General features: G+C 40.0%; 1 protein-coding gene across 2 annotated transcripts in view; it reads left to right on the top strand.

Moving 5' to 3' along the window:
* The window catches only part of PRKDC (protein kinase, DNA-activated, catalytic subunit), a 184307-nt gene that overhangs the window by 82329 nt on the left and 78143 nt on the right, over positions 1 to 23835 (top strand). For both annotated transcript variants that reach the window (XM_003940866.4, XM_003940865.4), the window contains exons 39-51: positions 728 to 895; positions 2381 to 2508; positions 11742 to 11949; positions 12975 to 13153; positions 14287 to 14455; positions 14696 to 14761; positions 15826 to 15898; positions 17026 to 17189; positions 17786 to 17923; positions 18118 to 18237; positions 19433 to 19576; positions 21634 to 21785; positions 22795 to 22926. In XM_003940866.4, coding sequence (XP_003940915.2) covers positions 728 to 895; positions 2381 to 2508; positions 11742 to 11949; positions 12975 to 13153; positions 14287 to 14455; positions 14696 to 14761; positions 15826 to 15898; positions 17026 to 17189; positions 17786 to 17923; positions 18118 to 18237; positions 19433 to 19576; positions 21634 to 21785; positions 22795 to 22926 — 1841 coding nt within the window. The remainder of the gene's footprint in view (positions 1 to 727; positions 896 to 2380; positions 2509 to 11741; positions 11950 to 12974; positions 13154 to 14286; positions 14456 to 14695; positions 14762 to 15825; positions 15899 to 17025; positions 17190 to 17785; positions 17924 to 18117; positions 18238 to 19432; positions 19577 to 21633; positions 21786 to 22794; positions 22927 to 23835) is intronic.

Genomic DNA, 23835 nt, shown 5'->3' with positions numbered 1-23835 from the left:
ATTTATCTGCCATGCAAGGGAGATAGGAATCAACTCCTAGTTCAGCTCAGTATGAAGTTCTCAGGTAGTTCTGCAATGTATAGTTGGTAACCACCCCATCTGCACAAAGCTTGTCCAGTATATTTTTACTAGGGTCATTATTTGTGGAAGGGGAAGCACATACCGAATCAGCACCATGTCGTATTTATTTATGTGTCTGTAGCTTGAGTCAACTGACTAGCCTGGTTAAGAGTCAAAGCTGAGGTGAATAGGCGGGTGCAGTGGCTCACTCCTGTAATCCCAGCACTTTGGGAGGCTGAGGTAGGTGAATAGCCTGAGGAGAGGAGTTTGAGACCAGCCTGTCCAACATGGTGAAACCCCGTATCTACTAAAAATACAAAAAAAATTAGCCAGACGTGGTGGCAGGTGCTTGTAATCCCAGCTACTCTGAAAGCTGAGGCAGTAAGAATCACTTGAACCCAGGAGGTAGATGTTGCGGTGACCCTAGATCGTGCCACTGCACTCCAGCTTGGGCGACAGAGTGAGACTCCATCTCAAAAAAAAAAGATGAGGTATAGAATTGTGTTCAGGTTGGTGTTTAATATAATTTAGAAATTACGCTGAAGTCGTTCATTGATTCCGAATAGTGCTTTATTTGCAGCGTCTTTAGAAAACAGTGATTTTATTTATTCTGTAGGACCTGTAAGCCACAATTAGTGCAGTTTCTTATGTCTGCCTTGCTCCACAGGGCCAAGCTGTCACTCTTCTTCCGTTCTTCACCAGCCTCACTGGAGGTAGTCTGGAGGAACTTAGGCGTGTTCTGGAGCAGCTCATCGTTGCTCACTTCCCCATGCAGTCCAGGGAATTTCCCCCAGGAACTCCGCGGTACAACAATTACGTGGACTGCATGAAAAAGGTTAGTTTCTAGTAGTATCAAGTGAGATTAAAACACTGATTTTTTTTTTTTCTTGTTACGTATCTTGAAGAGAAGTGTGTGGAATATACAGAATCAGAGAAGTGCTCTAACTTTAAGAATTCATTTGTTTCATTTGGAGAGCAGTGACAGGAGTATATGTGAATACACTGGAATTTTTTTTTTCCCATTTTTAAATTGTGAAATATTTTATGCATAAAATGGAATATATAAAGTATATATAAGTTATGAACAGTGATACCAAAAGAAGCTAAGAAATAGAATATTACCAATAATTTCCAGTTTCTAAAATTTAATAATGATTATTTGAGAAGCATTTCATGATTATCCCTGATACCGTATGTTGAGCATCTCTTTGCTGAAATGCTTGGAACCAGAAGCATTTCAGATTTTGGAATGTTTGTATATACATTATGACATATCTCTGGGTTAGGACCCCAGTCTGGATATAGACATGAAATGCATTTGTGGGTGTATGTGTGTGCGTTTGTTGTTGTTTGTTTATTTTGAGATGGAGTCTTGCTCTTTCACCAGGCTTGAGTGCTGTGGCACTCTCTTGGCTCACAACAACCTCTGACTCCCTGATTCAAGCGATTCTTGTGCCTCAGCTTCCCGAGTAGCTGGGATAACAAGCCCATGCCACCACCCCTAACTCATTTTTTTGGTATTTTTAATGGAGACGGGGTTTCATCATGTTGGCCAGGTTGGTTTCAATCTCCTGACCTTGTGATCCACCCACCTCGGCCTCCCAAAGTTCTGCAATTAAAGGCATGAGCCACCATGCCCAGCCTTTTTTTGTTTGTTTTGTTTTGTTTTTGAGACAGCGTTTCTCTGTCACCCAGGCTCAAGTGCAGTGGAAATTGCACAGAATAGTTTCAGAGATGAAAGAAGGTATTATGTCCACGAGATAGGATAAGGATCCTTGGAAATTAAATGTGCAGAAGCAAAATTTAAATAAAAACATACCTGTTCTATTCTGAGGGTAAAATTAAGGATATCTCCTAGAAAGTAGAACAGACACTGAGACAGAGAAGGGGAGAGTTAGGATGAGAACACTGAGGGAGCAGCCTGGGTTGTTGCCTCTGTAGCAAGGACAGTGTGGATAAGATGCACGTGACCAGAATCGGAGTAAGGGCAAGAGTCTCTGGTGTGGTGAAGGAGGGGCCTGTGGAAGGCACACCACCATGGCCTCTCAGAACCTGAGACAGAAGAGTAGCGTTTGCAAAACCTAAAGAGAATACAGGCCCAGTATACAGTGAACACTGATATATACCAGCCACCCACAATATCTGTAAAAATGACAGAAATATTAGTATTTGTTAAGTCTGAAATTCTGGTAATTTTTTTATATGTTACATATTTTTACTATTTAAGAAACTTTTTCTATGTTTACATTTCTTACTATATAGTTAAACTATTGAAGCAAAAGTAAAACCCAACAAAATTTTGATGATGTATTTCTTCCAGTTTCTAGATGCATTGGAATTATCTCAAAGTCCTATGTTGTTGGAATTGATGACAGAAGTTCTTTGTCGGGAACAGCATCATGTCATGGAAGAATTATTTCAATCCAGTTTCAAGAGGATTGCCAGAAGGTAACCCATTCTAGCCTGGGGTCCCAGGAACCGTATGCATTTCATTTTTGTCAGAAGTTATCTTCTCTGTTTCAAAAAAAAGCTTAGCTACAATTGTACTCTTGCTACTAAACTTTATTTGGTTTTTGTCTTTAAAACAAAACTTTTATTATAATATTTTTCAAACATATGCAGAGCTAGAGCAAGAGTATAAATAAGGCCCCATATTGAACAAAGTTCAACATTTTCCCAGCTTCATCTTGGCCTTTTGTTTTTTTTTCTTTTTTTTGCTGCTGCTGTTATAATTTGAAGCAAATCTCTGATACCGTGTTATTTCACCTCTAAATCCTTCTGTATATATCTCTAAAAAATGCAATTTTCTTGAATAGCTACAGTGTCATTATCAACTGAATAAAATTGTTAGTAATTCCTTAGTCAGATTTCCTCAGAAGTGTCAAACATGCTCACAACGTTGGGTTACTTGAAATTTGATCCAAACAAGGTTCATATATGGCATTTCACTGTTAAGTTTCTTCAGTCTGTCTTCATCTAGAACAGTCTTTTATTAATATTTTGTTGTTGAAGAAACTTGGACACTTGTTGTGTACAGTTTCTTATACTCTGGATTTATCTGATTCTTTTGTTTTCATTTAACTTCTTCCTCCAGCCCTTGGGTTTCTGTAAATGGAAAGTTATATCTAAAAGCAAAGTTAGATTCAGGTTGAAATTTTGACCAGACTATTTAATAGTTGATGCCTTATACTTATTCATGGCATTAGGAGATGCATAATGTCTGGTGGTCCTGCTTTTGGTGATGCTAGGCTTGACAAGTGATGTGCGTCATTGTATTTCCCTCATGATTTAGCTCCATGTATGATAGTTGCCCTGAGTGGGCAACTTATTTGAATCACTTACTTCATTAAGAGTTACAAATGGCCATTTTTCTGATCCTTTTATTTCTTCTAAATTTAGTGTTTGGAATTGCAGTATAATGAAGGTCTCATCACTAGGATTTTTTGGTTACCAAAAATGCAATTTAATATTTTCATAAAAATACAGTGGGAAAGATAGGACATATTTGATCATTGATTTTTTTTTTTTTTTTTTTTAAATTGAGATGGAGTCTGTCTTTGTCACGTAGGCTGGAGTGTGGTGGCATGATCTCTGATGACTGTAGCCTCTGTCTTCCGAGTTCAAGTGATTCTCCTGCCTTAGCCTCACAAGTGACTGTAGTGAAGTGGGTGAAGTTTGTGATCTGTGAAATATATAAGGCAGAGATTACAGGCATGTGCCATCACATCGGGCGAATTTTTGTATTTTTAGTAGAGACAGGATCTTACCATATTGGCCAGGCAGATCTCGAACTCCTGACCTCAAATGAGCTGTCTACCTCAGTGTCCCAAAGTGCTGGGATTACAGGCATGAGCCACTGCACCGGGCAATGATTATTGATTTTTGAAATAAGGGTTTGATGCCATGGCTACTCCCTATAGTAAACTTCCAATGAATTTTTTAAATTGGCATTTATCTAGATTGAATTTATAAATATCCATGTAAATTTGTCTTGAGTTATATTTTACAGATTGTAAACTGCACCCATTGTAAGTATATAGTTCCATGATTTTTAGAAACTTTATTGAGTATACAGCCAGTGCCATACAACATTTTTATTCTCTGGTAAGACCCCACAGGACCATTTATAACTGTCTCCCATTGCTCATTTCAGCTCCAGGCACACACTAATCTACTTTCTGTCTTTATAAATCTGCCTTTTTTGGACATTTTATATAAGTGGAATCATATAATATGTGATCTCTTACTCCTGGCTTCTTTGTTCAGCATAATGCTTTTGATGTTCATCCGTGACATAGTTCATTCCTTTCTACTGTTATGTTAAAAAAATATAATTGACCAACTATAAAACAGAATTTTGCACAGCAGCAGAACACATATTCTTTTTGAGCATACTTATAGCATTTCTTAGGACAGACTATACTAGACTATAAGACAAGTCTTGCTAAAGTTAAAAAGATTGAAATTGTACAAAAGTATGTTCTCTGTCCACAGCAAAGTTAAATTAGAATTCAGCAACACAAGGAAATTTAGGGAATCTGAAAATATTTGTAAATAATCCACTAATTAATAATAACACATTTCTAAATAGCCCTTGGGTCAAATAAGAAATGACAAAGGAGGTCAGATAGTATTTTGATCTGAGTAAAATAAGAATACAGTATATCCAAATGTGATGCAACTAAATAGATGCTCAGAGGGAAATCTATATCTTTTAATGCATATGTTTGAAAATAGGAAAGATTTAGATCAGTAATCTAAACTTTCTACCTTAAAATCTAGAAATAGAAAAAAACAAACCAAAGGTGATACAAAGAAAGGGAATAGAAAACAGAAAAATGGTGGGGAAAAATTAGTTTTTCTTTTCATAATCAAAGGTAAAGGTGTTGACAAAACCGTAGGTAGGCTATCCAAAAATAAAGTTTGTGAAAATTAAGAATAAAAAGAGGTGGATGTTACCACTGACCTCTCAGAAACTGTAAGAAGATTATAAGAGAGTATCATGAAAAATATTAGGCCAGCAAATTCAGCAACTTAAGTGAAATGGACAAATTCGTAGAAAGTTGTAAATTACCAAACGTTCTCAAGAAAAAATAAAAAGTACGAATACACCTCTGGCAAGTAATTAAATTGAATTAATAATTAAAAATCTTCCTGTAAAGGAAACCCGAGACCTAGATAGCTTTTTTGTTTTGTTTTGTTTTTGGAATTCATGGTCTCACAGTGGTCAAGGCTCACTGCAGCCTTGACCTCCTGGGCTCAAGTAATCCTCCCACTACAGCCTCCTGAGTAGCTGGGACTACAGGGATATACCACCACACCTGGCTAGTTTTTGTATTTTTTATAAACAGGGGGTTTTACCATACTGCCAAGGCTGGTCTTGAACTCCTAGGCTCAAGTGATCTGCCTGCCTTGACCTTCCAAAGTTCTGGGATTACAAGTGTGAGCCACTGTGCCTGGCCTCCAGATAGCTTTACTCGTAAATTTTATCAAATATACATAAACATACATACATGAGAGAGAGAGATTATATCTGTATCTATCTATGTATCTGTTTGTTTGTTTGTTCGTTTTAGACAGTGTCTGACTCTGTCTCCCAGGCTGGAGTGCAGTGCCTCACTGCAACCTCTGCCTCCTGGGTTCAAGTGACTCTTGTGCCTCTCAGCCTCTTGAGTAGCTGAGACTACAGGCACACACTACTACACCACCCTAATTTTTTGTGTTCTTAGTAGAGACAGGGTTTTGCTGTGTTGCCCAGGCTGGTCTGCAAGTCCTGAGCTCAGGCAATCCTCCTGCTTTGGTCTCCCAAAGTGCTAGGATTACAGGTGTGAGGCACCACGATTGGCCCAAATATATATATTTTTGTTTTTGTTGGTACATAGGTGTATATATTTATGAGGGGTACATGGGATATTTTGTTACAGGTGTATAATGTGTAATCACGCCAGGGTGAATGAAGTATTCATCGCCACAAATGTTTATCATTTCTTTGTGTTAGAAATAATTCAGTTATACTTAAAAATGTTGTTGACTGTAGTCACCCTATTGTGCTGTCTACCTAACCATCTTTTCGAACGCATTAGCGATTCCCACTTCTCCAGCCTCTGGTAACCATCTTTCTGTTTTCTATCTCCATGTATGTGTTCAATTGTTTCAGTGTTTTTTAGCTCCCACAAATAAGTGAGAACGTGCAAAGATGGTCTTTCTGTGCCTTACTTATTTCATATAACATACTGATTTCCAGTTCCATTCGTTGTTGCAAATGACAGTATCTCATTCCTTTTTTATGGCTGAGTGGTACTCCACTGTGTTTATGTACCACATTTCCTTTATACATTTGTCTGTTGATGGATACATATGTTGCTTCCAAGTTTTGGCTCTTGTGAAACAGTGCTGCAATAAACATGGAAGTGCAAATACCTCTTCAAAATATATTGATTTCCTTTCTTTTGTGTATATACCTTGCAGTGATATTGCTGGATCATACAGAAGTTCTATTTTTGAAAAACCTCCATACTGTTCTTCATACTGGCTCTACTAGTTTACATCCTTTGTCCACCTTATTTCAATTTTTTGGAATGTTTTAAGACTTGTTTTGTGGCTTAACATATGCTCTATCCTTGAGAATGATCCATGTGCCTATGAGGGGGATGTGTATTCTGCAGCTTTTGAGTGAAATGTTCTGTAAACATCTGTAAGGTTCGTTTAGTCTGTAGTGCCAATTACATATGATGTTTCTTTGTTCATTGACGTTTCTATCTGGAAGTTCTGTCCAGTCCTGCAAGCGGGGTGTTGAAATCTCCAGCTATTGTTACATTGTGGTCTCTCTCTCTCTCTCTCTCTCTCTCTCTCTTTAGCTGTAATATTTGCTTTATGTATCTGGGTGCTGCAGTGATGGGTGTAATTTACAGTCGTTATATCCTCTTGCTGAATTGACCCCTTAATCATTGTATAATGACTTTAAAAATCACTTTTTATGATTTTTGTCTTGCAATCTAGTTTGTTGTAAGTATAGGTTCTGCTCTATTTTGGTTTTCATTGGCATGAAGTATCTTTTTTCATCCCTTTGTTTTCAGTCTACGTGTGTCTTTATAGGTGAAGTGTGTTTCTTGTAGGCAACAGATCATTTGGTCTTTTTTTTTCCCTTAATTCATTTAGCCACTCTATTTTTATTAGACAGGTTAGTCCATTTACATTCAGTGTTGTTCTTGCTAAGTGGGGTTTACTTCTACCATTTGTTACTTGCTTTCTGGTCGATTTGTGGTCTGTTCTTCCTTCTTCCCTTCCTGTCTTCCTTTTATCGAAGGTTATTTTCTCGGGTTGTGTGTTCTCATTTCTTGCTTTTTATTTGTTGTATTTTTTATCTTATTTTTGGTTTATGGTTACTGTGAGGCTTGCAAATAATACCTTATAACCCGTTATTTTAAACCACTGACAGCTGAACACTGAGAGAGGAAAACTAATAAAAATTCTGTACTTTAACCTCGTCTTCCACTTTTTAATCTTTTTGCTGTTTCAAGTTATAACTTATTATGCTATGTCTGGAAAAGTTATCATTTTTGATAAATTTATCTTTTTAGTCTTTCTACTCAAAATATAAGTAGTTTACATCCCACAATTACAGTGTTATACTATTCTGTGGTTTTCTTTGTACCTATTAGTGAGTTTTATCCCTTTAGGTGATTGCTTATCGCTCATTAATGTCCTTTTATTTCATATTAAAGAACTTGTGACCAGGAGTGGTGGCTCATGTCTGTAATCCCAGCACTTCGGGAGGCCGAGGCAGGTGGATACTCTGAGGTCAGGGGTTCGAGACCAGCCTGGCCAACACGATGAAACCCTGTCTCTACTAAAAATACAAAAAAATTAGGCAGGCTTGGTACTGGGCACCTGTAGTCCTAGCTCCTTAGAAGGTTGGGGCAGGAGAGTCGCTTGAACATGGGGGGTGAGGTTGCAGTGAGCAGAGATTGTGCCACTGCACTCCAGCCTGGGCAACAAGAGCGAAATGCTGCCTCAAAGCAAACAAAAAACACCTCCTTTCATAATTTCTTGTAGCATTTATTTTCTGGTGTTGATAAATTCCTTTAGTTTTTGTTTTCGAGCAAAGTCTTCATGCTTGAAGTATATTTTTATAGGATATACTGTTCTAGGAATAAAGGGTTGTTTTCCTTCAACATCTTAAGTATGTTGTGCCACTGTGTCCTGGCCTGCAAAGTTTCCGTCCAGAAGTCTGCTGCCAGACCAGACGTATTGGTACTCCTTGTGTGTTACTCATTTCTTTCCCCTTACTTCTTTTCAGGATTCTTTGTTTTTGACTTCTGGATGATTGGTTGTTAAATGCCTTGAGGTAGTTTTATTTGGGTTAAATCTGCTTGGTGTTCTGTAACCTTCTTATACTTGAATATTGATATCTTTCTCAATAAGGTTTGGAAAGTTCTCTTGTTATTATACCTTTGAAAAAACTTTCTACCCCTATCTCCCTCTACCATCTATTTAAGGCCAATAAATCTTAGATTTGACCTTTTGAGGCTATTGTCCAGATCTTGTTGATGTGCTTCATTGTTTTTTATTCTTTTTTCTTTTGTTCCTTCTGTGGATTTTCAAATAGCCTGTCTTCTGTTCACTAATTCTTCTGCTTGATCAGTTCTGCTTTTTTCTTTTTTTGAGACTGGGTCTTGCTCTGTCATACAGGATTGTTGCATAGGTACATACATGGCAAGGTGGTTCGCTGCCTCCATCCCCCTGTAACCTGTATCTGGCATTTCTCCCCATGTTCTCTCTCCCCAACCTCTCCACCTCCCGCTGTCCCTCCCCTCCCCGCCATCAGACCCCAGTGTGTGATGCTCCCCTCCCTGTGTCCATATGCTTTTGTATCTGGGAATCAGTCTTAGAGACCATATTAATAGAATAAAGGACAAAAAACACATTATAATTTCAATAGATGCAGGCAAACACTTGATAAAGTACAACACCTATTCATGATAAAACTGACAAAGGCTGTCTGAAAAACCAGTAGCCAACAAAATATGTAATAGTGAAGGACTGCATGCTTCCTCCTGAGACTGGGAACAAGACCAGGGCGCCTGAAAAAATAATCAAAGAGAAATAAAAAGGCAACCAAAGTTTTTGCTATTAAATTTATTTTCTTATTCCTTTTTTTTTTAGTTTTATAGGATTTTCATGTTACTTCTTTTCTTGTTCCTTTACACTGTGTATCTTACTCTCTTCCTTTCTAATGTTGTTTCCATTGATCCTCCGTAATTACTCAATGGCTTTACAATACACACTTTTAAAAAGGACATACCAATATTATTACATAGAATAGGGACATCTAGATGAAGTTTAAATTTTTCATTTTAGCTATAATTTTCTTAGAACATGCCATCTAAGGATCTACAGTAAAATTTTGTGTTCTAAAATCGTTTGATGTAGTTTTTTGTGGTTTTTACACCAATTAGTAATGCTAATTTAATTGATTTCCAAAGTTTAGAATTTTGTTTTTTCTTGACCCTAGTTTCTTTTTGAACATGTAAGGTATTTACGTGTCTAAAATCAAAGCTATAAGGAGCTGCGTTGCAGAGGGTCTTTCTTCCATCTCTGGCCCTTCTCTCATTCCCCTTTTGCCTCTTCACTTTACTGTCTCTTCCACCTGTGTCTTGTACAGATCATTTCCTATCAGCACATAGAGAGCCTCCTCATTCTTTTTTATTAAAAATTAGTGTTTAGTTCTTCTTTGCAAAGCAGTATTATAGTATTTTACGGCAACCTTCTACCAGTGGACTTCTGGGTTCAGTCTTCTGCTGTTAAACATAATGCCACAGGGAAGCCAGATGTGGTGGCTTTTGCCTGTAAACCTAGTGCTTTGGGAGGCTGAGACAGGAAGATCACTTGAACCCAGGAATTTGAGACCAGCCTGGGCAATGTAGCAGAAACTTAATTGTTACAAAAATATTTCTGAAAAATAGTAATAATGCCACAGTGAATAGCTGTTTATTTATATTGTCTTGTATTTGTCCATATTATCTTTGGGGTCAATTCCTAAATGTAGATGAAAAGGCAAGTGCATTTGTAATTTTGTCAGGTATCTCTGGGGCTTCTTTTGGGGCTGTATTATTTGCATGTGTTCCTTATTTGTAATGTACTACAGTATCTGTTTCACCACTGTCTGGCCAACATTGTGAAATATTTGGATTTTTTCCAATTTATCGGTGAGAAAGGGTCTCTCCCCTTGTTAGTTTCTTTTATTATTAGTGAAGAAAATAAAATTTTTCTTTGTTATGAGTGAAGTTGGACATATTTTTATATATTTAATTTGCATTTATTTTTCGCTAAACCATCTACAGGCCCATTTATAAAATTTGGTCTTTGCTCTTTTTATTTTGCTTCTTTTTACCATCTTAGCTTTTTATGTAAGAGATGTTTTAAGACTAGAACCCATGTGCGTCTCTATTGTGCTTGCTATTGGAAAGCTCTTCTAGAGAAAATGAGGCTAGGATGGTGCCTGTGTTTGCTCCAGCTACTGGAGCAAAATAGCAAAGAGTGGTTTCCCTATAAACAGCAGAAATGCATTTCTCATGGTTCTGGAGGCTGGGAAGTCCAAGAATGTACTGCCAATAGACATGGTGTCTAATGACAGCCCACTTCCTGATTCATAGGCAGCACCTTCTCTCTGAGTCATTCATGGTAGAATGGGCATGGGATTCTCTAGGGCCCCTTTTTTTGAGACAGAGTTTGTCTCTTGATGCCCACACTTGAGTGCCATGGTGTGATCTCAGCCCACTAAAACCTCCGGGCCTCCTGGATTCAAGCAATTCAAGCAATTCTCCTGCCTCAGCCTGCCAAGTAGCTGGGATTACAGGCATGAGCCACCGCACCTGGCCTGTGGTGCCTCTAATATAAGGGTATTGGTAACTTCCTAGCAGCCTTACCTCCTAATAAATCACATTGGGTGTCAGGGTTTCAACATAGGAATTTGGGGAGTCATAAGAATTCAGTCCATTATAGTGCCTAGATGAACTTTGCAAAGCCTGTGTGGCATCTGGCAGTGTCCTGCAGTCTTTTTATGACTGAGTTATTTTCTGAATCTAATATTTTTGCCCCGGTTATCTAACTTCATGGCATCAGAATTTTAATGGTTATTTAGTCTTAACCCTCTTATTTTTATAGATGAGGATACTAACTTCATTCTTAATTTGTAGATTCATAGACAAAACTTTATAGACGATTATTCAAATATGTTATTTTTCAGGTGAGTAAATAAAGGACCAGATAGGTATATTTCTGTTTGGGAAATAGCAATGGTGGTTCATTGGTAGGGAGAAACTAAAATTTTAAAATCATAACTGCTGAGTTTTATATCCTGGAAATGTGACCATTTTTAGGCTTGAGACTCTTCTGGAGACTTCCAGATGTTCTTTAAGCAAGACCAAATTTGAAAGTAAATGAAAACAATCTTATTTTCAATGGCCACATTTGATTTGAAGATTTTGGGGAGTGAATAAAAACAATACGGTTCATCTACAAATGTTTATTGTATTTTGTGAATTTTACATATATGTAATCCTTAAAGTTATTTTTGTAATTTATAATCATTATTGTTTATTTTGCCTGTTATGTAGTAGGCACTCAAAAGTCCCTCTTCAAAGCAGGAATGTTCATGTAATTTTATCTTGTTTTCTTAGGGGTTCATGCGTTACACAAGTAGCCCTTCTGGAAAGTGTATACGAAATGTTCAGGAAGGACGACCCCCGCCTAAGTTTCACACGCCAATCCTTTGTGGATCGTTCCCTTCTCACTCTGTTGTCTCACTGTAGCCTGGATGCTTTGAGGGAATTCTTCAGTAGAATTGTGGTGGATGCCATTGATGTATTGAAGTCCAGGTTTACAAAGGTATCATATGCCTTAATCAGTTAAATATAGTAAGAAGTGAGCAGCCTAAGAAGTAAGCAGCCTACTTGACTTGTGTGCTTAGACACTACTGTGTGCTCAGTCACATGGCCTCTGCTGCGAGTGTGCCACATAACAGACTTGATGACATCTGCATTTATTTCCTGTGGCTTCTGTAACAACTTAGGCAAATTTGGTGTTGAGAACAACAGAGATGTATTCTGTTATACTTCTGGATGCCAGAGGTCTGGAATTGGTTTCACTGGGATGACATCACAGTGTTGTCAGGGCGATGCTTGCTCTGGGAACTCAGGGAAGAGCTGTTCCTGGCTTCTTCCAGGTTCTGCGGGCTGCCAACATTGCTTTGCTTGTGCTGTATCACTCTGGTGTCTTCCTCCCTTGTCACAATGCCATTTCCTGTCTATTTAATCTCCCTATACATCCTTCTTACGAGGTTGCCTGTGATCTTATTTAGGGTCTGTCCACCTGAACAATCCAAACTAATCTCATCACAAGGCCCTTAACTAAATTTTGTCTATGAAGTCCCTTTTTTTGCCACATAAGGAGGTTGTATTCAAAAGATTGAGGGATCAGGGTATCTTTTGGATACCTTTCATAGGGCGAGGGCGGGATGTATCATTCAGCCTCCCTCAGAACCCTGTTGGGAAATACCGTGAATACCCAGATGCCATGTTGTTAAAGCAAACTTCAAAATAGCTGAGAATTTTGTGTTGGATTTTCACCTGCTGTTCCCGTATCTTCCGTAAGATTTTCTGCAAACATTTTCTACCTGTGGCTCACTATTTGGATGTCATGCATTATTTCCTGCTTCACCCAGTGTAACATAATAATGTTTCTATCTGTGTTCTAGACCCTGGACAATTGCACAGTCTCTTACTGAAGTGATTTAGCATTTTTGGCTGTTAAAATTCTGTCTAAAGAATATTAAATTTTAAATTTGATATGTTTTTTAAGATGTATTTCATGCTTAATAGGACCAAAGATAATTATTTGTTACCTTTTCTAAGCTGAATGAATCTACCTTTGATACTCAAATCACCAAGAAGATGGGCTACTATAAGATGCTAGACGTGATGTATTCTCGTCTTCCCAAAGATGATGTTCACGCTAAGGAATCTAAAATTAATCAAGCTTTCCATGGCTCCTGTATTACAGAAGGAAATGAACTTACAAAGACACTGATTAAGTAAGATTTTACTTAAGTTTGGATTCTATTGTATTTCTCAGTGCTTTGGGTAAATATATTTTTATGCGTGTATATAATGTGAATAAATATTTTATTTAGATACTGAGCTTTAATAGTTTTCTTTTCTTTTTTCTTTTTTTTTTTTTTTTTGAGACGGAGTTTCGCTCTTGTTACCCAGGCTGGAGTGCAATGGCGCTATCTCGGCTCACCGCAACCTCCGCCTCCTGGGTTCAGGCAATTCTCCTGCCTCAGCCTCCTGAGTAGCTTGGATTACAGGCACACACCACCATGCCCAGCTAATTTTTTGTATTTTTAGTAGAGACGGGGTTTCACCATGTTGACCAGGATGGTCTCGATCTCTTGACCTTGCGATCCACCCGCCTCAGCCTCCCAAAGTGCTGGGATTACAGGCTTGAGCCACCGCGCCCGGCTATAGTTTTCTTATGTATAAACTACTTAGGTGAACTTTAGGGTATTATTGAATAACAGATGTTTTATCTTGTACTAATCTTTTACAAAGAATAAAACTTTTTTTTTTTACTGTTTCTTTTCCTGCTATTTTTGCCCTTGAATAGCTTGATATATTTTTTGGTGATTTTCAGTACAAAAATATGTAGAATATATATATTTTTTTGTCATTTGAAATTAAAGGAATAGTAAATGTTCTTTTAACAGGCATTCTAAAAACCACAAAAGTAACCAAATGTGTTTTCTCTAAAACTTGCTTTTAATGAAGTTTTCCTCCTAGTAAATATTGAACATAGGCCTTGCCGTGCCTCATTGTGCATCTCCAAACAAACTCATTATTGCCCTCCTCTTACCTTGTCAGCGAATGACGTCAGTCGTGACTGGGCTGCTCTCTGTACTCCTTGCTTCCTTATCTCTTTTTTTACTGCACTTCATGCCGTTACCTCACTGACCACTGTGTGGTGAGATCCATGTATGTATGCTGTCCTTGCTGTGAGACGGATGACAGGCTCCTTTTCATATTCTCAGTGCCCAGTACTCTGCCTGGCACAAGCTTGATAAGAAAGGCTGAACAGCATTAGGTCCTGTTGTCTGGCATTGTTGGGGTGGAGCAGTGATTGCCATGTTGTGGTGAATTGATTTGTTCACCTGGATCTACTCTGCAGATTGTGCTATGACGCATTTACAGAGAACATGGCAGGAGAGAATCAGCTGCTGGAGAGGAGAAGACTTTACCATTGTGCAGCATACAACTGCGCCATATCTGTCATCTGCTGCGTCTTCAATGAGTTAAAATTTTACCAAGGGTTTCTGTTTAGTGAAAAACCAGAAAAGGTAGGCCTCTTCTAAGGTGTGCACGATTGTAGGAGTTCAAAAGTTAGATTATATCAGTTAAAGTTATATCATAATTTGCACCATCTTATATTAAAGATGTGATTCTTTTAGGTCTGCATAGGTGTATTTAAAGCTGGAGTGCTTTTCCATGAACTATTAAATAGCATTAATTCTAAAGTAACATCAGTTATGAAGATCTTCACCATTCAGATATTTTTACATTCTTCTTTGTATCCATAGAACTTGCTTATTTTTGAAAATCTAATTGACCTGAAGCACTGCTACAATTTTCCTGTAGAAGTTGAGGTGAGTGAAATTTTCAATGTTCTAGGTTAAAAAAAGCTTTGTCAAGTGCTCACAAAGAAAAACGTAACAGTACTGTGTCGGACATGTTAAATTGCCAATATTTGAGTCGGCTTTTAACAAAAACTGGTAGTTTCCGGTAGTTTCTACAAAAATTGGCAATTTTAGCTGGAGGTACAATCTCAGGCAACTACAAAATTTGTCAGAACTTGATTTTTTCATCTCTTGACATGGGAAGGAATGACAGTCCCAGGAAAAGTAACTGTTAGGACGTATCCCAGAAGTTTTTCTTAGTGAATTACTGCAGTCAAAGCAGTTGAGATCCTTACTGTGGTCTTGCTTGGGCAACATGGTAGGATCACAGGAAAGTCATGGGTTAACTGGAATGCTCTGGCAGATAGGACAAGGCTTGTTTTAGCCAAGCTCAGATTGACATGCCAGCCTCAGCAATTGGGCAGTTGGTGAGAATGTTGTGGTTGCTACCCTCACCACCCATTGGAAATGGGAAGGTGGGCAGAGAGGTGAGCTCATCCACCATGGCTTGCACTTTCACCACAGCTGCTGACTTCCACCATGTCTTAGTGCTTCATTACTACATGTGAGTGGTGACTTCCTGCCTTGTATGCCTTCGGAACAAGACTAGGATTGTTTTCTAGCCATATGTTCAAAGAAACAAAGTTAGCTAGTTTATTAAGTGTGTAGACACATGCTATGTGTTACAACAATATAAGGTACTATGATATATCATAACTGTAGATTTGAAGAAATTGAGGGTGAGAGATAAATTTGTCAGCAAGCAGGCATGAGAGCTTAGTGCACACTGTGCAGTGAGCTATACCAGAGCTGAGATGGAGGGCAAGTACCTGGGCTGAGTTCTTCGGGAGTCTACAGGAAGGGCTTTTCTTAGGGGACGCTCAGTGGTCTTATTTTGAGGTTATTTTTGAGTGCTTTAAAATTGGTTTTGTTTTGTTTAAAAATTTATCTTTTTTTGCGAGATTGCTACTCAAACATAAAAAGTATGACTGATTATAAAATGTTGTACATTGTTTATTTGTGCTGCCTAACAGATTCCTATGGAGAGAAGGAAAAAGTACATTGAAATTAGAAAAGAAGCCAGAGGAGCAGCAAGTGGGGATTCAGGTAGGATGTTTTCAAAATCATGAGAAAAGATTCAAATTGATGGGTTCTTTTGTTGTTGTTTTGTTTTGTTCTAAGACAAATAGAGGAGTAAGGTATTTTTTATGTAAACAGAAAATAAGTACTATAAAACAAATTGAGTTTGAAAAATATTTTAAGTGGCAAATTGAATTATATTAAAAGAAATTTACTTAGCTAAACTTAACTGCATAAAAAGATCTCAGAGTGACCAGATGGGCTCAGATAATGTTACACTTTTTTAAAAGTACAAAATTAGTTTGGTGTCTTATTGTTTGCATATGGATTTTATTTGTATGTTATTTAGATATATTCAGAAACGTATATTAGAATACAAGTCCTTTCCAGCTACTCATTCTGTTCCCAGCCTCATAGTGGCTTCCCATCTCCCTCAGGACAGAGCTGCCCACAGCCCCTCACCTGCCAACCCCCTCCCCTGATGCCCTCCTTCCTGTTCACTCTGGCAGATGGCCCCTGCCTGTGCCTTGCGGGTGCCAGCCTTTTGCCCCAGGTCATTTCCACTTGCTGTTTCCTCTAATACCCTCACTCTCAGCTGTCAGCCTCATGACATTTTGTTTAATGTCAACCCCTGAAGTAGACGCTTCCTGGCCTCCCCATTTAAAATTAACCCTCTATCCCTCTGTATTCTCCTTGTTTTTTTGTTTATCGTTTAATTTTTCTTCATAGCTTTTATCACCATTTCTTGACATAAGAATAAAATTTGGCTAGTTTTCTAAATCCCTTAGATACTTTGGATCAGCTACTTTTCAGTAATATTTCTTCCCACATTTATGTTAGATTTAATGGGCAAAATGTACATCCTCAAAGTTTTAAATGCAAAGAAAATTTGTTAATCATATGCCAAATTGGATCAGTGTAACAATTTCCTTGTCTGTGACAGAATAACTGCTTGATAACAACAAAAACAAAATGAAATCTCTTCCCTATTTCCTTTTTGCTTTGTTATCTGGATAATAGGTTAATAATCACAGGGTTGATGAAAATCTTAGATTAAAATACTCTTGAATTTTAATATCCTTTGAGCTTAGAGAAGTACATTTCTTGCTGATTATGTTTGAATACATGTAATTTTCTCCTTATTTGTATTTCAGATGGTCCTTACTATATGTCTTCTCTGTCGTATTTGGCAGACAGTACCCTGAGTGAGGAAATGAGTCAATTTGATTTCTCAACCGGAGTTCAGAGCTATTCATATAGCTCCCAAGACCCTAGACCTAGCATTGGTCGTTTTCGGAGACGGATGATCACATTTCATGTACTGAAAGAATATTGTTGATGTTTGTGAAGAAAGGGGGTCACAGCTATGCTTGCTTTTACTACAGGAAGCCAGTTCTCTGTCCATTGACAGCCCTCAGAGTATAGAGTTAATCTGAGAGTTTTCCATGATCGAATTCCTAGCCTTTTATTCTGTAGATTCAACAGTCAGATCATCAGCACAGAAGGAAGTCAGAGGTCAGGGGTCAACATAGCAAAGTTGCTCTGGCCTGAGGTGCACCCCTGGGGAGTGACTGTACAGACAGGTCAGGGATCAACATAGCAGAGACATCTGACCTGAGGAGCCATCCTGGGGAGTGACCATAGATGGGGGCTAGGAGTCAGTTTAGCAGAGACATTTGACCTGTGAGTGACTGGGCAGATGGGGCGAGGGGACTCTGTACCTGGGATGTAAGGAAGACATGAAATCCTTTCTATGTATTAATTGTATAGTGAGTGTATTTGATATTACCACCAAATTATCATTATTACCTAAGTGTTATATGCTGTTGCCCCAGAAAGAGCCTCCCACTTCCACTGCCATGTCCACTGAATGTTAACCATACTTTCTGCTCTTCTGGGCCCTCATTTTCGCAGGAGCGGCAGGACCCTGCAGTGCATGCTGACGTGCTGGAGCTGGAAATGGACGAGCTCAATCGGCACGAGTGCATGGCGCCCCTGACTGCCCTGGTGAAGCACATGCACAGAAGCGTGGGCCCGCCTCCAGGAGAAGAGGTGCTGTTGATGCTATTCATTGGCTTCAGTATACTGAGAATGAACTTTTAATATTGAAGACCAGACCAAACTGCTTATCAAATATACGTGATTTTTTGTTGTTCCTGTCTTACTTTGTCATTGTTTTCTCATAATATCAAAATGTAAGGTTATTTCATTCCACTTTTTAAGGTAATTTGAGTGTTTTATTTCAGGAGCCGGTGCTAAGAGAACTTCCTCCTTGGATGAAATTTCTCCACGGCAAACTGGGAAATCCAGCGGTACCATTAAATATCCGCCTCTTCTTAGCCAAGCTTATTGTTAATACAGAAGAGGTAAGTAATTGATTATTTTATTCTTTGAAGAGATTCTATAAGTCTGTTTATTCAATTCTGTGAATGAATCAGTTTCAATTCTATTAATCTACTTAAAAACATACAACAAAAGGGAAATATAAAGGGACAAAGCATGACATTTTTGTTATCTGATTAGCTATTTAATATTTATCTACTTGTTCATCACTATTCTTTTATCATTTTTAACACATGTAAATTCATCTCTCTTAAGTTAGAAGTGGTCTTTGTATAAAGTAACAGCTTTTCTTATGGTTGCCAATATCCTTTGCTTATAGTAGCAAAAAAAAAAAGGGTGAGGGAGAAAATATTCCTGTTAACTCTATAAGAAAAACAGCTAACTCTTAGGCATTTGCTGAGTTTGTCAGGCTGGAGCATTTTTGGGTCAATTTTGGAAAGACCTTTGAGCTAGACATGGTGAAGTGCAGTGAGAGTTTGCACTCAGCAGGGTAGGAGCAGCGTAGCAGGAGTGGCCCCTGGGTGAGCTGAGCAGATCTGCACTGACGGCACAGGCTGTGGGGGTGTGGTCTGCACCAGAGCCAGGCCAGGCCCTCCAGGGCTATGCAGAGGGTTGGGCTCATTCATTGAGCAGTAGGGAACCACTGAAGGGCACTGAGTGGTGCTCTGACACCATCCACTTGGCTCCATAGAAATTCTGGGCAGCTCTGCAAACGTGGCCAGGCTGTCAGGAGGCCCCCGACAGGCTGTTCCAGGGATACAGCAGGACGTGCTTTCCTCAGGGCTAACTTGATTCTTTTCACACCCTGGGTATGTGGTCTCAGGGTACCATACTTGGGGGACTCAGCTGTGGCCTGAGATCAAGCTGCTGGCAGGGGTGGTTCCTTCAAGGGATGAGAGAGAGAGTCTGGTCCAGGCTACTCCCAGGTCTGGCGGCCTCGAGCGCCGTGTGGTATGTCAGAGGCATTCTTCCTGTGTCTTCACCGCATCTTGCCCCTTGGATCTGTCTCTGTGTCCTAATTTTCTCTTTTTAGTAAGGATACCAGTCGTATTGGATTAGGGCCCACACAGATGACTTCACTTTAACGTGCTTACTTCCATTTTGAATTTAGGTTCAGTCATAGTATAAAATTTTAGCTGATGGAAGATACAGTCTTGTTTTAATATTTTGGCTACTCAGGACCATTCTTTGATGTTTGACTTTTAAATGTTCTTGTAGGTCTTTCGCCCTTATGCGAAGCACTGGCTTAGCCCCTTGCTGCAGCTGGCTGTTTCTGAAAACAATGGAGGAGAAGGAATTCACTACATGGTGGTTGAGATAGTGGCCACTGTTCTTTCATGGACAGGCTTGGCCACTCCAACAGTAAGCATTGATGCATCTTTTATGTTAATATATTATCCTTTGCCAATATCCTGTAGAGCCTATGACACATACTTCAGGTCCCCGTGACTGACTTGTGCTACGGTTTTCAGCTTTAGTTGCTTCATTGCTGGTGCGCTCCTAAACCAAATGGCCTCAGCCTGCTTTGGTTTTGTTTTGTTTTGTTTTCTTTTTCTATGGTAGTTCCTCTGACCTTGCTTTTATTATGAAGCTGTCAGGTGTTTGTTTTGTTTGCTGCCTTTACTTGCCTTGGAAATTAGATTGTAGATTTATTAAAACTATGTGTAAACTGAATGTCAGCCAACCCTGAATGGGAGGTTCTGAAGACTTCTACCCTGACCGAAGTCCCTGGATATTGGCGTTTGTGCCAGCTTCTTTGCCCTCAGAGTATTGCCTCATATTAGTAATGGCAAGATGAGGGCTAAAGCAGCAGCTGCCAGATGATAACACCATGTTATATTGAGACAAATGTGGTACCCACCAGTGTAGACGTGTGTGTTGGAGCTTTGCCTATTCATTTAAAACTGTGGACACTGACAGCATAAAAAAGTTTTCATGTGAGGAGATGGTAGGAGCAGTCCATATTAAATATAATACACACACATGGGCCTGTAATCCCAGCACTTCAGGAGGCTGAGACGGGCAGATGACTTGAGGTCAGGAGTTTGAGACCAGCCTGGCTAGCATGGTAAAACCCAATGTCTACTTTAAAAAAAAAATTCTGTGAGGTGGAAGCAGGAAAAAAAAAATTAGCTGGGTGTGGTGGTTCATGCCTATAATCCTAGCTACTTGGGAGGCTGAGGCAGGAGAATTGCTTAAACCCGGGAGGTTGAGGTTGCAGTAAGCAGAGATCATGCCATTGCACTACAGCCTGGGTGACAGAGTGAGACTCCATCCCCACCTTTCCCCCCAAAAAAGTACATGGAGCTTTCTCATGCGCTTGTCTCTGGATATGCCTATCTCATTTTTTTCACAGTAAACCAAATTTAGATTTCTTAGTCTTAGTGTGATGAAATACTTGGGTAGTCTGCTTAATAAAATGAAAAAACAGGGGATTTAGTTTAACTTAAGATCCATTGGGAGAGATTGATGTAGCTGTCAGAACTCAGCTGACCTCAAAAGAGTGAAACTGCTAGGCTCAGGGTAGCTGATTACAGCAACAGCAAGCCAGAAAGAAGGTTGCAGTGAAGACTTGACTCACTCTGGAGTCATGGAAGTGAGAGGCTAACAGTGGAGGGAGACTGCCTGTTCTGTTTCTCCCTAGAGGGAAAAGCAGCCAGGTGGATTAGCACAGACACGGACTGTCTTACTGTTGAGGTGCCCTGAACAAGAGGCTCTGCAGTTTTATGGGGGAAGAGCTGAGCCAGAAAGCACTGACTGGGTGCTGAGTCGGAGTGGGGAAAGTACCTTTATGCCACTCCTGTGCCCTGCAGCTAGCCCCTGTTCAGGGCCTCACATAAAGGGTCCTAGGCATGGAGGCTCCAGGGACGGAATGCAGAGGTGCTTGCACGGGGGATGGCGGCTGGCATCCTGCACCCTGGATGACATCTCTCAGGTGCCTGGTCCCCTTTGTTGTTGCCTTTTTCTGAGAAATCACAGAAAGGGCTTTGAAAAGGAGCCGGATTCCTCTGTAAAATGCCAGATTTCTTTTATAAATAAACTTGAGTTAAGAAGTGCCTTTCCAGGCTCACGTCTGTAATCCCAGCACTTTTGAGAGGCCGAGGTGAGCGGATCACGAGGTCAGGAGTTCAAGATTAGACTGGCCAACCTGGTGAAACCCTGTCTATAGTAAAAACTACAAAAAAATTAGCTGGGCATGGTGGCTCGTGCCTGTAATCCCAGCTACTTGGGAGGCTGAGGTAGGAGAATTGCTTGAAGTGGGACCCGGGAGGCGGAGGTTGCAGTGAGCCAAAGAGCCAAGATCATGTCACTGCACTCCAGCCTAGGCTACAGAGCGAGACTCCACCTCAGAGGAAAAAAAAAAAGCTTTTCCAGAATGGAATGCCGCATACTAACATTGAATTTCTGTACCTTTTCAGGGGGTCCCTAAAGATGAGGTGTTAGCAAATCGATTGCTTAATTTCCTAATGAAACATGTCTTTCATCCAAAAAGAGCTGTGTATAGACACAACCTTGAAATTATAAAGACCCTTGTCGAGTGCTGGAAGGATTGCTTATCCATCCCTTATAGGTATGTTTATTGGTTTTTGCAGTATTGTTCAGAAATTTGAGTTAAAACGTAGTGTGTGGTAAATGGTTATTACAGTGAAATTTAATTACATGAAATGATAGGAGGAAGAAAATAATTTATTTCTACTAATAATACCACAGCCTCCAGAGTGTGGCACCAGGCGTGTGTCTCGTGCTCTCCAGTGGCCCTGCCTTCCCCCTTAGCTTACTTCTGCTGTCCACATGCTGGGGAGGGTCACCACCCTGCATTGGCCCACAGGGTAGAGGGTGGTGGGGGGTCGGGTAGGATTGTGAGTAATTCCTTTTAGTGTACCCTGAGGCAAGCTACAGCTTTCAAAAAGTTTTGCTATCAACTAAGGGAGAATTTAGGCCAGGCGTCCCCAAACTACGGCCCGCGGGCCACATCCAGCCCCCCACTGCACTTCAGGAAGGGGCACCTCTTTCATTGCTGGTCAGTGAGAGGAGCACAGTATGTGGCAGCCCTCCAACAGTCTGAGGGACATTGAACTAGCCCCCTGTGTAAAAGGTTTGGGGACACCTGATTTAGGCAAATAATTAAAATATGAGAGCAATAAAATTGCCAATGTTACAAAGCTGGAATAACCTGTGAACAGGGGGTTGTTAGCAAGCAGGGGTATTGGATATGGGAAAAGAAAAAGAAAGCATTTCTGTAAGTCAAAGCTAGACCTGGGGAAGCAACAGAAATAAAGAAAAAGCATTTTCTACCCTGAAGATTAGCTTTGGAAAATTCTTTATCTGTCCAAAAATTAACTGGTCATGATAGCTCACACCGGTAATCCCAGCTGTTAGGGAGGCTGAGTGAAGCAGGAGAATTGCTTGAACCCAGTGGGTGGAGGTTGCAGTGAGTCAAGATTGTGCCACTGCACTCCAGCCTGGGTGACAGAGCAAGACTTTATCTCCCCAAAACAAAAAAAATTCTCTATTTGTCTTCCTGCTTCTTATTTGATTACATAACAGTCTCAATTTTCTTTTTTGTGCTTATGTTTCAGGTTAATATTTGAAAAGTTTTCCGGTAAAGATCCTAATTCTAAAGACAACTCAGTAGGGATTCAATTGCTAGGCATCGTGATGGCCAACGACCTGCCTCCCTATGACCCACAGTGTGGCATCCAGAGTAGCGAGTATGTGTTTGCTTGATTCATTTTTAAGTCAAATCTACCCTAGCTGGTTTGACAGACTGCAAATATAGTGCAGTTTTGATAAATTTAAGGGCAGACCCATGTTACATATGTTTCTGGGCCAGGCATGGTGGCTCACGCCTGTTATTCTAACACATTGAGAGGCCAAGGCGGGAGGATTGCTTGAGTCCAGGAGTTCAAGACCACCCTGTACAGCATAGCAAGACCCCATCTGTACCAAAAAAAATTTTTTTTGCCACCTAAATTTAGGAAGTTGGATTTAGATTTTTGGAAGAAAAAATATGTTTGGAGTAAATGAGAAATGTAGGTGTTTAAAATTAGTGTAATTTTTTTCACGTACATGCTGGCAGATGAGAGGTGTTAAATATTTATTATATCTAAACTGATATCTGAACATTTACCCCTGAAAGTAACATAGGTTCCCCAGGAGGCTTTGTTCTGGGCTCTCTGACCATGAGGGTTGGTGGACACTGGGCTGCACCATCCCGCCTGGGAGCTAGGGCAGCTGGGCACGAGATGCCAAGCGCAAGAGGCCATCAGAAAGATGGTTTCCAGACATCACAAAAGGGTATTTCTTTGTCCTCCTCCTAACGGTTGTGAAGTCAGTGTTGAGTCCTGGCTACTCCCTGGTTTTCCACCTGCCCTATCTGAGCCTCCCATCCCTGTGGGGATTTCAGTTTCTCTGTTTGGTCCTCCGTGATGGTCCCCCAGCACTGTCATACCATTTACCTGTGCCAGAGATGATGCGTGTCCTCAGGGCTGAGACAGCCAGTATTGCAGCAGCCTTCGTGGGAACTCGGCTCATTTTAGACAGTCACTGGCTGGAGCTTTGGCTTCTACTCCAGGACAACCTTGCAAAGTTCCCTGAGTGCTGACAGTGGATGCTTGGCT

The sequence above is a fragment of the Saimiri boliviensis genome, chromosome 15 (genome assembly GCF_048565385.1).
Source record: "Saimiri boliviensis isolate mSaiBol1 chromosome 15, mSaiBol1.pri, whole genome shotgun sequence".
Classification (NCBI taxonomy): Eukaryota; Metazoa; Chordata; class Mammalia; order Primates; family Cebidae; genus Saimiri; species Saimiri boliviensis.
This window is presented reverse-complemented; position numbering and strand designations above follow the sequence as displayed.